The 14,303-nt window shown below is 49.7% G+C and overlaps 1 protein-coding gene across 1 annotated transcript; it reads left to right on the forward strand.

Annotated features, from left to right (window-relative positions):
• Positions 1 to 9,018: 9,018 nt before the first annotated feature.
• Positions 9,019 to 10,894, forward strand: NDUFB1 (NADH:ubiquinone oxidoreductase subunit B1). The gene is made up of 2 exons (XM_084240593.1): positions 9,019 to 9,352; positions 10,802 to 10,894. The coding sequence occupies exons 1-2, from the start codon at positions 9,216 to 9,218 to the stop codon at positions 10,836 to 10,838; spliced, it is 174 nt and encodes a 57-aa protein (XP_084096719.1). The 5' UTR covers positions 9,019 to 9,215; the 3' UTR covers positions 10,839 to 10,894.
• The last annotated feature ends 3,409 nt before the right edge of the window (positions 10,895 to 14,303 follow it).

The raw sequence follows: 14,303 nt of genomic DNA on the forward strand, positions 1-14,303 counted from the left end.
TAAAAAATAAACAAATAAGAGTCTCATGAATGTACTAAGGGTTTACTTCTATTTTTAATTGCAGTGCTTAAGTTTTATGTTTTGCCCTAAGATGAACACCATAAGCAGCAACAAATAATATATGTTCCTGTTTTAAAAAAAGATAATTGTCATAATTTTAGGAGGCTTAACCTTACATAAAACAAATAAGGATAATAGAACACATAATAAAAGATAAAAATGAATAGTAAAATACTAAATTAGTTATAATCAGATGCTGAAATATGCAGCTTAGGAAATGAAATTTTTTTAGGTGAACATTACATTATCGCGAGTGATTAAAAAGGTAGGATCCTGGGCCTCCCAGGTGGCACAGCGTTTGAGCACTGGGTTGTGAAGCTGCCCGCAGCCTCTGCAGCTCCGGTTCGATCCCCGGCCACTGGGCGAGGGTCCCACATGGCACGCAGACATCTCCTGCTGCCCGCTGCTCCCCTCAGCAGTGTACTTCGTCAGTCTGCCTGCTCTGCTCTCCACTCTGACTCTGGTGAATTTTCTTTCTTTTTTTTTTTTTCTTGACTCTGGTGAATTTTCTCATCCTCCCGTGCTTCTGACTGTACCCAGTGCATGTATAAATAAATAAATAAATCTTTTAAAAAAAAAGGTAGATCTTAAATTATTAAGGATTGGCAGGAACTGGGTAGAAAGCACAATGAGAAAAAGTATGTAAAACAGGAAAATAACATGACCAACGGCACAAACAGAAGCTTACAGATCAAAACTGGCCTGGCACACTTCCATAGAAACAGAAAAGAAAAAGGCATTAGGAATAGAAATGGACCAGGTAACAGAAGGTTCTGGAAACCCTGACTGGTTCTACACATAACTGACTAACACTTTAAGATCCATCACCAAGTATGATGACAAGGAATTCTGTACTTTAGGAAAGTTAGCTGCTGTCAGGACTGATTAGCTGGAGATGAAAAGGTAGCATATTTAGCAGACCACTTCTTCCTTACAGTTTGGCTCATTCCACCGAGACACTTTAGCTTCAATGTACTTAAAAACTGACACGCACTCATGAGTTCTTATCTAAGCAATCAAGGTCTACGTAGCGCCAGCAAGGCACGATGCAGGTTTTCTATGATGCGGGCAGAGGGTAAAGGAGACGTCCTGGAGCCCTGAGTGGCTTTTTCAGGTTTTTAATGATATTTCTACACCATCTGATCCCACACGTAGTGAAGCAACCAGGTGCAGGGCAGGTAGGCGGGTGGGGGGCCGGGAGGCTGGCAGGCCTCCTAGCCCCTCGCCAATCTTCACTCTCTCTGGGATCCCTGGCCTTCTCTCCCGCTCTCTGACACACTCCGCCACGCAGTGCTCTACTGCCACGTCCTCTGCTCGCTGCTCCTGCCCTCATAGGCTCAGTCCCTGCCTCAGGTGCGTCCACTCACGCATGCCCACACCACACTCCAGGTGCCGCCATCAGGGACGCATGCAAGCCCACAGGTGTCCATCACTGATGCTAATGGCTAGAGGGCAGAAAAAACCTGATCACTTCCATTCACCCTGCAGTTTGAAACTCTGTATGTTTGATTCCTTCGTTCACTGCTTCTAGAACAGTTACCAACTCCTGATTCTTTTCCCTCAGAACGCCTGATACATCATTCCTCTTCCATTCCAACTGCCAGCTGCTGAAGGCAGGGTCTCAAGACCTTAAATTTAGGTTTCTGTTTCTCTGACTCCAAACTTTGCTACCTTCATTTCAACCTAAACACTGCTACCAGCTTAATCTTCAGATATACTCCTCCTATAGTATCCCTCACTCAGAAATCTCTGAAGACTTTGACTTGAAAGAAGCCTCTTGTTTGAATAAAACAAACTTGAATGCCTTACCTGGCATTGTAAGGCACCAAGAATGATGATACCATCACAATCAAGTCTGAGACATGCACATAAAAACAGAACGGTGCCAGCCTGCACTTTAGGAAAGGCCAACCACAAAGCTCCGCAGTCCAAAATATCGATTTCAGTCTAGAGTCTGGATCTGTGTTAGAATAGTAGCCACTAGCTACCTGTAACTACCCTGACAGCACCATTCACCCTCACCTCAAGATCCAGCTCAAATTCCACCTCCTTACTCTTCATTGGTCTAAACTAGAACAGCTGTCCAACAAAAATGTAATGCAAGCCACACGTGCAATTGAAAAAATGTTTAAATTAAGGCCATCTGGAAAATCTTTACAGGTGAAATCAAGCTTAATGCATATTATTTAACCCAATATCTGACATTACCATTTCAACATACAATCATTATTTTAAAATGAGCTATTTTACATTGCTTTTCTTACAAAGTCTTTGAAATCCAAATATGTATGTATTTTCACATTTTTAATGGACGGGTTTATTAGAAAAGGGAACAGGAAAAGAGAGGCACTTGCACAATCACAGGCAGGCAGAGCTGCCTGAAATGCAGCATCTATTTTATATTTATAGATCTCAATTCAAAGCACACTTCCAAATGCTCCGAGTTCCAGGGAGCTGTTGTAGCACAGACCTAGACTCCACACTGTGGAGTCAGTGCTTTGGGCACTACAGCATTGGGCTTGGCCTCTTCCAAGGTGGAGGCTGGCGTAATTCTGAATTGATGTACATGTCTCAGATTTGATTTTAATGCTATCAATCATTTCATCTCCTTGGCTAAAACTCTGGAGCCAACATCTTACCACCAGATCGGCTGCCATCAGCTGAATCCTACTTGACACTTCAGAAATATCCTTGGGCCTCCCTGGTGACACAGCAGGTTGAGCGCAGCGCTGTGAAGCTGTCTGCAGCCTCTGCAGCATGGGTTCGATTCCTGGCCGGCCAGAGAGTCCCACATGGTGGTGTGGCAGACCTCACCTGTCTCGCCCGCTGCTCTCTTCAGCAGTGTATTTCGGTTGTCTGCCTGTTATGCTGCCCTCTGTCTCTGGTGAATCCTCTCACCCTCCTGCTCCTCTGGCCTGTACCCCAGCTCTTGTATAAAAATAAATAAATCTTTAAAAAAAAAAAAAGAAGTTAACATCCTCACCTATCTTACCCCAGCTGAGGGACTCATTTAGTTTACCTGAGTGATTGCAAGTTTTTTTCACCTACTTGTCTTGTTCCAACATGATCCTCCCTACAGCTGTGAGACTTTCCTGAAAAACAAATACTCGCATGCACTTTCGTTGTGAAGTATCCACTGGCTTCCTGCAAACTGCTGAATAAAATCTAAACTCCTTAGAGGAAAGCAAGATGCTTCACAAAAGACCAGCAAGAAATGAATCTGAACCGCTATCCTCAGCAGACTCATACAAATCAACATTCTATGTATTTACTGAGCAACACTAATAAAAAGCTGGACCAGCAAAACAAAACAAAAACAAAATCCTTCACACGGTGAGCTCAGCCTTCCTCTTGCTTCACCAAAAGCTCTGGCACCGCATGCTTAGGAGCGTTTCTTTCCCTCCTCTCCCTGCGGATGCTGGAACTTCTCAAGTCTGCATCCTGCCCTGCCTGCACTCAGGCATGAGCGCCTCGCTCGCGAGCCTAGTAAATTCCTTTTCACTGCTCATGAACCCAGCCCAAATCCTAGTTTATAAAGTCCTTCGGTGTCCTCAGGCACGAAGATTCATTTTGAAGCAGCAAAAGTGGGCTCCAGGAATATTCGGTGCCTGCACGTTGAAGGTTCAGACCAGCGCCCAGGGAATCTGCGTGTCTCCAACACGGGGGACAGAACTCAAAGCGAAAGGGGTGCAGGGGCAGGAAGGAATCCTCGCCCATCAGAATCCCGTGAGGGCAGGAATTTTGGCTCCTACCACCTCATCTCAACGATCAGTCACCGGCCCTTTCCAAATGATGGCGTCTGCCGATGACCACTAAGAGGCAGCAGGGAGAACAAAACGAAGGAGGGTGGGTTAGCCCAGGAGCTCGCTGCTGAAAACCCCTTCCTGCTCAGCCGGGGCGCGCAGGGGTTTCTTCACAGACTCTAAGCTGGTTCAAAATAAAGCCTGAGGGCCTCCCCGGTGGCTCAGGGGTTAGGACACAACCTGTGAAGCTGTCCGCAGCCTCTGCAGCACGAGTTCGATCCCAGGCCGGTCAGAGGGCAACCCACATGGCGCGGCAGACCTCTCCCGCCTCCCCGCTGCTCCCCTCAGCAGTGGGTTTCGGTCAGTCTGCCTGATCTGCTCCCCACTCTGCCCCTGGTGAGTCCTCTCACCCCCCACACCACTGGTCTGTACCCCAGTTCTTGTATGCATAAATAATCTTTAAAAATAAAATAATGAGGGGGTGAGCAATGGAGAACCCGGGTTCTCCTGACCCCCGGAGGCCAGCCGGGCCGGGTGATGGCGGACCCCACCTTCGGCTGATTTAAGAGCAGGTGAGACGGGGATGTGGGGGCGCTGGGGGGGGGACGACCTCCATCCAGCAGGGCAAGCCCGCCCAGGTCTCGGGCCTCGATTCCCGCAGAGGGGCGCCTCGTCGCGCAGAGCCCCGCGGTCCCGCGGCCCGAGCGCGGGAAGGCCCCGGGGGGCTGGGAGGCCGGAGCCGGCGTCCCGGGGGCCGCGGGGCGGCCAGGGCGGGAAGCGAGGCGTGGGCGTGAGGCGCGCGGCGCCGCCGAGGCCGGGGCCCCGGAGTCGCTCCTCCCGCCTGGCCGGGCGGCCGCCGCCGAGTCCCGGGCGCTCGCGTGGCGCGGAGGCCGGAGCGGGCGGGCGCCGGGCCCCCGAGGGCCGCCCCCGGGCGCGGCGCGGTCCCGCCCTCGCCCCCACTTGCCTGCTCGGGCCGCCCGCCGCCGTCCTCCGCCTCCCGGGCGCCGGCGCGGTGCGGGCTCAAGCGCGGGAAGGGCCGGCGCGCGCTCCGCGGCCGCGGCGACGACCGGCCGGCTGCAGCCCCGCGGTGGCGGCCGCCATCTTGGCGCGGAGACGCGCGGCGGGCGGGGCGGGGCGGGCCCGGGCGCGGCCACCTGCGGGGGTGCGGAGGTGCGGGCGGGAGGCGGGGGGCGCGCGCCCCCACAGGAGGCGCCCCCGGGACCCACGTGGGCGTGAGGAAAACGAGTTTCCGCTGCGCGGGCGCGAGCGCGGGCGCGAGGACGAGCCGAGGCGGGGAGAACGCGCGCGCGCGGCCGGCGCCCCCCCCCCCCGCGGCCGGGGCGGGCCGAGGCGCCACTTCCGCCGGCGCCGGGGCGGGGCGCGCTGCCCTTGTCGCGGGGTCGTCGCCGGCGCGGAGGCCGCAGGTGGGTCCCGGGCCGGGCGCGGCGCGGCGCGGCGGGCGGGCGGGGAGGGGCCCCCGCGAGGAGCGCCCTCGGCGGGGGGGGGTGTTTGTGGGGTGACCCGGGCCCCGGGGGCCGGCGCCGGCTTCCCTGCGAAGGAGGCGGGCAGGGGCGTGGAGACGGGGATTTCTTCGCGGCTCCCGCGCGGCGGCTCTGGGAAGGGCCTCCCGGGCCGTCGTCGCGGCGTGAGGGGAAAGGACGTCAACCCGTTTGATAGCGGGGCTGCCCCGTGACAGCGGGACAGCGTCCTTTTTTTTTTTAAGATTTATTTGTTTATGCAGACAAGAGCTGGGGCGCAGGCCAGAGATGCTGGGGGTGAGGGGATTCCCCAGAGACAGAGCAGGGAGCAGAACAGGCGGATCCACTGAAATCCACTGCTGAGGAGAACAGCAGGGAGCCAGGAGAGGTCTGCGGCGCCGTGTGGGCAGCTCCCTGGCCGGGGATCGAACTCGTGCCGCAGAGGCTGCGGGCAGCTTCATAGTGCGGTGCTTAACCCCTTGCGCCGCCAGGGGGACCCCTGGACAGCGTCTTTATAGAACCCTGGTCACCTCCCCTGGCAGGGACTGGAGTGGAAACCGACCCTAATCACCCTCTGGGCTGAAGCGGGTTGCTCCGCGAGCATCTCTAGTTCGCCCAATCCCTGCGTTTCTCTCTTGCTGGTTATTTAGAATTGGAAGCTGACCCCACTCCCTTATAGATCTCAGAGCCGTTGAGCCGACCGCTCCCCAAAATACATCTTTAATTTGTGCCTGTTTTCTAGGGATCATAAGTCATCAAGATAGGGTCACCAGCCAGATCTCCAGGAGTTGTTTCTCCAGCAGTGTTATTTCATAGCTTAAACCACCACTTTTTTTTTTTAAGGTTTTTTTTTTTTTAATTATTTTTTATTTATTTACTCAAGCACTGGGTACAGTCAGAAGCACGGGAGGGTGAGAGAATTCACCAGAGCCAGAGCGGGGAGCAGAGCAGGCAGAAGGACTGAAGGACACTGCTGAGGGGAGCAGCGGGCGGCAGGAGAGGTCTGCGCGCCATGTGGGACCCTCCTCTGGTGGCCGGGGAGCAGCCGGGGATCGAACCGGCGCTGCAGAGGCCGCGGGCAGCTTCACAACCCAGCGCTCAACAGCTGCGCCACCCGGGAGGCACAAACCACCACTTTTTGAATGTTCAGTCATCTCTTTTTCCAATATGAATTCGGAGTGACTTACAGAAATACACATCAGATAGTTTTGTTTGTAAAAGTTAAGTGGGGAAAACTGGGTTGAAGAAAAGTAATGTTAGGAAACATAAGATAAAGCCAAAGTGAGGTTTACCTCTATACTTACTGTAAGAGAGAGTGAAGCACAACTGTACATCTGGGATGGAGGAGCCGGGGCTGCCTGAGTACTATTTCCATCTAAGCCACTTACTGCATCTGTGTGTGACCAAAGGCAAGTTGATTGTCCGTGGATTTCATCTTCTGAAAAATAATACATGCCTGCTCCACTGGGTACATGAGATTAGTTGCTCCTTGTCTAGTATTCTGATGATGACACGAGTTGGTGAGTATGAAAACATTAAGCGCTATGCCTGACAGTGCTACAGGAGTCAGCTCTTTCTAGAGGTGGGCAAAACAATCTGAATCATTCTGGTATGAAAGGATACAGGATCCCCTTACTTGATTCCTTGAGTCCATAAGATGAAACCAATTATTTGTTTTTTCCCCCCCAAAAAACACCATAGTTACTGCCGGTTGTGAAATACAATATTTTTCTTGAGTCTTTGTATAAGGAAGACACTAATAATAAACACAGCACCCTCATGGGCACCCATGTGGGTGCTATTGACTTCATCCAAACCTCGGTTTGTCTGAATTGAACCTGTCCCAGGTCCTTGTGCTCACCAGATGGTCCTGGGCCCTTCATTAAGAGCATGAAATCTTGTCTACACTTCCTGTTCTTTCTCCAGAGACTCTAATTTAGTTCTTATGTCTATAAATCTTTGCTCTCCCTGGCCAGCCACAGGACAAATTATGTTCAGTGCCGCTGCTCTCAAAGTCCATGAAATAATAGATTGTTCAGTCATACTTTGAAATGCCTCTGGGACTAATATTTGTCTTTTACCTCTTTCGAATAGAACAGGCTTCCTTTACGGTGGTTAAATGCAACTCTGGATTCTAAATGTAAAGAATCTATATGTCCCACTGTCTACCTGTGGAATTCCCACGGGCACCTGTGTGTCCCAGGAGCCTCAGAGCTTGTCTCCTCTATTCTCAGAGTGGAGCAAGACAAAAAGAGTGGCTGGCCCTGTTGGAGGAATGCCAACAGTAGGGATTTTATAGCCCACAGGTGGCCGTGAGCGTCTTTAAAACAGCCTTGGGCTGAGAGTTAACCTAGTTCTTTTTGGTAGTTAAATAGGAACAGTATCAAACATCTGTGCTGACAGTTAGACTTAATACCTCTTTGGGCCTCCCCGGTGGCGCAGCGGTTGAGCGCTGGGTTGCGAAGCTGCCCACAGCCTCTGCGGAGCCGGTTCGATCCCCGGCTGCTCCCCGGCCACCGGAGGAGGGCCCCACATGGCGCGCAGACCTCTCCTGCCACCCGCTGCTCCCCTCAGCAGTGTATTTCGTCAGTCTGCCTGCTCTGCTCCCCGCTCTGCTCCCCGGCTCTGGTGAATTCTCTCACCCTCCCGTGCTTCTGACTCTACCCAGTGCTTGTATGAATAAATAAATAAATAAATCTTAAAAAAAAAAAGAAATGTAAGGAACCTACTAAGGACAGGTGGCAAATAGATGAGGACTAGACTTCTTATCTTTTTTTAAAAAAGATTTATTTTTATTTATACAAGAGCTGGGGTACAGGCCAGATGTGTGGGAGGGTGAGAGAATTCACCAGAGACAGAGCGGGGAGCAGAACAGGCAGACTGACGAAATACACTGCTGAGGGGAGCAGTGGGAGCGACGGGAGAGCTCTGCCACCCCATGTGGGTATCTCCCTGGCTGGCTGGGATCAAACCCACACTGCAGAGGCTGCGGACAGTTTCACAGTGCGGCGCTCAACCGCCTGTGCCACCAGGGAGGTCCATGAAGACTAGACTTCTACAGAGGCCTGTACTGTCTAGTATTTTGCAGTTTTGTGTTTTCAAAGTTATCATTTGATTGAGACATGCATTGTTTTTCCCAATTAGTTTTCAGTAATTACACTAAAGAATTCTGATTCTGGCAAAATAGCATGATTAAGCATTGTGAAATGTCCTAAAAATAATTTCCATGTGTAAAAGTTCTAAATCAATATAAGGAAGGTGCCAATGCTAAGGTTTTCTACATAGAATTTCTGTCTGCAATTCATTTTTCTGTGCTGTATCTTATCAGCTCACTAATGGAACTAGAAATAAAAATAATTTGACTTCAGTGCAGTTTCCTTTTTATATCATCATTGTCACTTATATAATCTTCATCAGGTAGATTTTAATTTAATACAGCCCTCCCTTGGTGGGGCAGGGGGCAGGACTTGGCTCTGGGTCCTCCCCCACAGATACCAGTATACACTACTCTCTGGTGTATAAAATGGTGTAGTATTTGCATGTACTCTATGAGCATACTCTGCATACTTTAAATCAGCTCTCAATTACTTAAATAACTAATACAGTGTAAATGCTGTATAGTTTTAATGCTATTTCGTTTAGGGAAGAATGACAAAAAAAAAAAGTATGGACATGTTCAGTACAGACCTAACCAGGAGGCCTGACTAGATAGCACGGATTTCAGATTGGTAGTTGTTTGAGTCCTCAGATGCAGACCCTGTGGATGCAGCTGGTGACTACTGCAGTTTGATACCCAGCTAATTTAAGGAGTTTTGCACTTTTAACATCAATCTCCTACATTTCTGGCTACTTTACTGTTTCAGATACAATTTAAAGCTGTTTCAAAGGTTATTTCTGATGTAATTTTTAAATTTTTTTTTTTTTAGCGTCCACAATGAATTTACTTCAGATGGTACGGGACCACTGGGTACATGTACTTGTACCTATGGGGTTCGTCCTTGGATGTTACCTAGACAGAAGGAATGATGAAAAGCTAACTGCCTTCCGGAATAAGAGTATGTTATTTAAAAGGTTAGTTTGCACTTTTTTTTTAAAAAAAAAGATTTATTTATTTTTTATTTGTTTATACAAGCACTGGGTAGAGTCAGAAGCGCGGGAGGGTGAGAGAATTCGCCAGAGCCAGAGCGGGGAGGAGAGCAGGCAGAAGGACCGAAGGACACTGCTGAGGGGAGCAGCGGGCGGCAGGAGAGGTCTGCGCGCCATGTGGGACCCTCCTCCGGTGGCCGGGGAGCAGCCGGGGATCAACTGGTGCTGCAGAGGCTGCGGGCAGCTTCGAAACCCAGCTTTGCAACCCGCTGTGCCACGGGGGAGGCCCTAGTTTGCACTTTTTTAAACCAATAGCTGGCCAGCATAGTATCATATGTGGGTCAAAAACTAATAGAAGAGGTAGTTTCACCCCCTTGAGGACTAATTTTAAGTGCTATTGTTTTGTAGTCTTGTTTAATCCTTTGACAAAAGTGTATGATTATCTTTGGAATGTAAACAAGCCTTTAGTTTATTAAGAAGCTATTTCCGATCTTTGAAAGTTCCCTTTTTCTCCTTTTTTTTTTTTAAGGTTTATTTATATATGCATATAGGAACTGGGGTACAGACCAGAGGTGTGGGGGATGAGAGGATTTACCAGAGACAGAACAGGCAGACCGAAATACAGTGCTGAGGGGAGCAGTGGGCGAGACAGGAGAGGTCTGCTGTGCCATGTGGGTCAGCTCCCAGGCCGGGGATCAAACTCGTGCTGCAGTGGCTGCTGATAGCTTCCTATTGCTGACACTTAACCCCTGCGCCACGAGGGAGGCCCCCCTTTTCTCTTTTAAATTGAGGGTACATTTTAATACAGAAAGTTTTAAACCTGTTCATTAAGGCCTACTCTATAAACAACAGTCACCTTATTACCATGTCCTGCCTTACCTAAATCTTAAGGTAACTGAAATAAATGGTACTCAGTGGTTTGTGCCGTGTTTTCAGTGTCACTACCTGCAGGCTTTAGACATGGTGGCTGAACAACCAGATGACAGCTGCCAGCTGCATGGTCCCACTGTGTCTCTGGAGGTGCTTCTCAGCCCAGAGAGGGTTAGCAAGACAGCATCAGCCCCCGGGCATGCCGCTGGGTGGGAGCTAGGGCAAGGGACTAGGCAAGAGATGTAGGAGAAGTTGTCAGGGAACTCAAGGGAATAAAAAGAACTGGAAAGAGTCTAGAAAACAGATGAACTCATGGAGAGAAGAGCTTTAGTATAAAGATGAACTGAGAAACTACACTTCTCCAGTCTGGAAAAATGAAATTAAAGAGATGGTAAAAGTGTAAAATCATGAAAGAATGAATATATTGCATCTAAAATAGAAAATGTTAAGTGGGTAAACAGAAATACTGAATTCCTATTCGGCTGCCTTTCCTTTTATCTCCTCATAAAAGTTTCACTTAAGCTTTTTCCTTCCTTTCGGTTTCCTTTCCACAATTCCACGCAGGGAACTGAGACCCAATGAAGAAGTCACCTGGAAGTAGAGGCTGTGGCTGACATGCAGGATGTTCACGTCATAAAAATTATGAGAGAAATAAAGACATTATTATTTGGTTTGAAGAATTTAAAGTGTGACTATGTGATGATGTAATCTTTCACTTTTTAAGTAAGTGATACACTTGGCTTAAAAATAACTGTTGAGTACCTGATCTCCCCTGATTTTCAATAAACCAACCTAGGTTCAAAATACCTAAGTTGGAAATGCTGGCTGGGAGCGGCGGCCCTGGTGACCAGCGTCATCAAGTGGCCCTACCACACTTCCTACTGAATGTGTGTCCCTCTCACACCATCACAAAGAACAAGTCCAGCCATCTGAAGTTGGGAAACAGCTGTACTACTCAGCACCAACAAGGAATAATCTACTTAGAGAACATGGGTGAAATTCAAATAAGCCTGTAAGAATTCTTAAAAAGCACATACTACATGATTCCATGTACATAACGTGTTCGTTGAAACTAATCTCTACTAATGAAACAGACAAGCGGTTTCTGGGTAGCAGGCTCCAGAATGAGGTTGGAGGGACACAAGGAAACTTGGCTGGAGTACTTGGAGGGCGAGCTTGTTTCTCCCCAGGGCGCCCTTCCCAGGATATCTGGGCTGTCTTGGGCACCGCCACAGTATCTTGAGCCCCTGAAGGTGGGTGATGCAGGATTGGGCGGGAAGGGGTCATGGACACCTCTCAGTGCTGCTTGCTTGACCTCAAAGCCTTTGCTTTGACTTTGGGCTTGGAAGGAACAGGAGCTTCCTTTGCTTTTAGGGCCATCTTTGTGAGAAGATCATCTTTTACTTAAGGATCCTTGTTATAAATTACATGCTATTAGGGCAGGAAGGTGAATAAAGTGATTAGTACGAACAGTACTGAATGTTGCCAGGAACTGTCCTAGGTGGTAACGATTTCTCAGAGCAAAAAATAAGGTCCTTGGGGGTCATGTAGATCCTAGTCAGCAGTTCATCACTATAGAGAGTTGAATCCTGTCCTTCCAAATATAAGACACCTCAGAACCAAAGACCTTTGGAAATAGGGTCTTGCCAAAGGGACACAGAATCGCCCTGCGTTAGAAGGGGACTTAAATGGAGTGGTAGGTATCTTATAAGAGGGGAGGCTGAAATTCTACAGTCTCAAAGCAAGGGCCACCACACCAGAAGCTGGGAAGCAAGGAAGGATCTCCCCTAGAGACTAGAGTGAGCCTGGCCCTGCTGCACCTTGGCTTCGGACTTCCGAGCTCAAGAATACAGAATCACTTTCTCTTGCTTTAAGCCACCAAGTTCATACTATTTTGCTCCAGCAGCCCTATCACATGAATACAATCACATTTTTTGTGTGTAATACATGAACACAGCTCAAAAATCAAGGCTACAGTGTCCCACCTGTGTCCCATTTGTCTAGTTTTTTTCCCATCTCAAACATGTACTCCGGGATTCCTACTTAATATTCCAGAGGACCTCCCTGGTGGCTGAGGGGTTAAGCTGATCCCCAGCCAGGGAGCTAACCCACATACAGTGCAGGGACCTCTCCTGTCTCACCTGCTGCTCCCCTTAGCAGTATATTTCAATAGATCTACCTATTCTGCACCCCACTCTGGTGAATCCTCTCAACCCCCCTCCCCACACCTCTGGCCTACACCCCAATTCTATGCAAAGATAAAAAAAAAAACAAATTCTTCCAGATATGTGTAAAGGACATACATTAAAAAAAACATTTCTCTACACAGATACACCTTTTAAAAATAAACCAGAGACACTGGTTTGCGTATATTTCATTTCATGAGACCATGATTTATCTCTCCCAAATAGGCCAGAATTCCTTAAGAACGTGACTGGTTTCCCAATACAGGACAGTGGATTGTGCACGCAGAGACATCAATAATAGTAACTGAAGCCTCCCCTGAGCACTGGCCCTCACTACAGTCTCATTTCCTTACTGATCCTGCCCCTTCTATTCCTCTAAACCTGAACTCACCAGTCACCCGTGGTCTCCATAAACGTAGAGGCTCTTGTAAGTTGTCATGTTGCTGGAGTTGTTGGCAGCAGCCACACTGAGTGCTCCCCGAAACCTTCCATTTCCAGAGCTTTCTCAGTATTACACATCCCTGCTTCTCCCTTCTCCATTTTTACCCTTCAAGCCCTACTCTAGATCCTTTCCTCTCCCGATCTCTTCCTTTGCCCTGAGATGATTTTATTCACTCCTGTGGTTTGTTACCTTTTATGCCAGCAATTCCCTGTCCGGCAACCAAACCAGTCTAAACTTCAAGAGGTCATGACGTTTACACAGTGACTACTACTTAATATGTAGCTAGAAAGACAGACAAGGGAGGTAGAGTCAAGTATTACCAAACATAATTTACATGAATGTCTCAGATATTTTAAATACAACATATCCTGATACAAACTCCGTCATCTTTTCTCCCCCCAACCTTGCTCCTCCCAATCTCAGTAAATACTGCTCCTACCACGGTGGCTGCCTACAGCAGAAAGCTAGAAGTCATCCTTAACATTTTTGTCTCCTCACTACCCACTCTCCCAAGTTCTGAATTGCCCTGCTTCCTAACGTTCTCAGGAAATGGTCTCTCTCTATTGCCAAGTCACCACCAGCTTGTCAAATCCCAAAGAAATACCAGATTCTTTGTCAGCAATGTGTCTCTTCTGTGACCAGAGTGATTTTTCTAGAATGCACATCTGAGCACGTCTCTCTTTTTAAACTTTATATAGTTTCCCACTGCCTTTAAAAAGTAATCCCCCATAACCTGGTTTTATTTTATTGTTTTAAAAGATTTATTTATTTATGCTTACAAGAGCTGGGGTACGGGCCAGAGGTGTGGGGGATGAGAGGAGTCACCAGTGACAGAGCGGGGAGCAGACCAGGCAGACTGACCGAAGTACACTGCTGAGGGGAGCAGCGGGGAGACAGGAGAGGTCCGCCGCGCCCTGTGGGTATCTCCCTGGCCGGGGATTGAACTCGTGCTGCAGAGGCTGCGCAGTAGCTTCACAGTGCGGTGCTTAACTCCTCGCGCCTTTTTCTTAATAAGGCCATGCGTGGAGGAGGAGGAGGAGAAAGAGTAAGTTATTAAATAATTACATGCGGATATGACACGAGGAAGCAAAGCGGGAAACGCAAGAGCAGAGGCGCCAGGTAGTCCCAGGGCCCCTGGACACCGGACAATCACGGCAGCGGGTGGGCGGAGAGATCCTCCGGCCGGCAGGCGGCGCTGCGGCGCGCCAGAGGGCGGGCTGGCCGGCCGGGGGCGGGCGGACGCGCTACACAGGTCACGTGCCCCGCGCTTGCCGCCCGGGCGTTCGCTCGCCCTCGGCCCCACGTGACTCGGCCCCCCGGGGTGATTGGCCCGCCCGAGGCACGGGGGCAGGGCGGGGGCGGGGCCGGCGAGGGGGCGGGGCCGGGGGCGGGGCCGGAGGGGGTTGGCTGGGCGCGGGGGCCGTTGGCTCCAGACAAA

Source organism: Talpa europaea (genome assembly GCF_964194135.1).
Source record: "Talpa europaea genome assembly, chromosome: 8".
NCBI classification, from domain to species: Eukaryota; Metazoa; Chordata; class Mammalia; order Eulipotyphla; family Talpidae; genus Talpa; species Talpa europaea.

Bases quoted from the DNA above. Each gene is read 5' to 3' on its own strand.
- NDUFB1 (XM_084240593.1), top strand. From the start codon at position 9,216: ATGAATTTACTTCAGATGGTACGGGACCACTGGGTACATGTACTTGTA. The intron at 9,353-10,801 runs GTTAGTTTGCAC...AATTCCACGCAG, and splicing joins AAGAGTATGTTATTTAAAAG to GGAACTGAGACCCAATGAAG.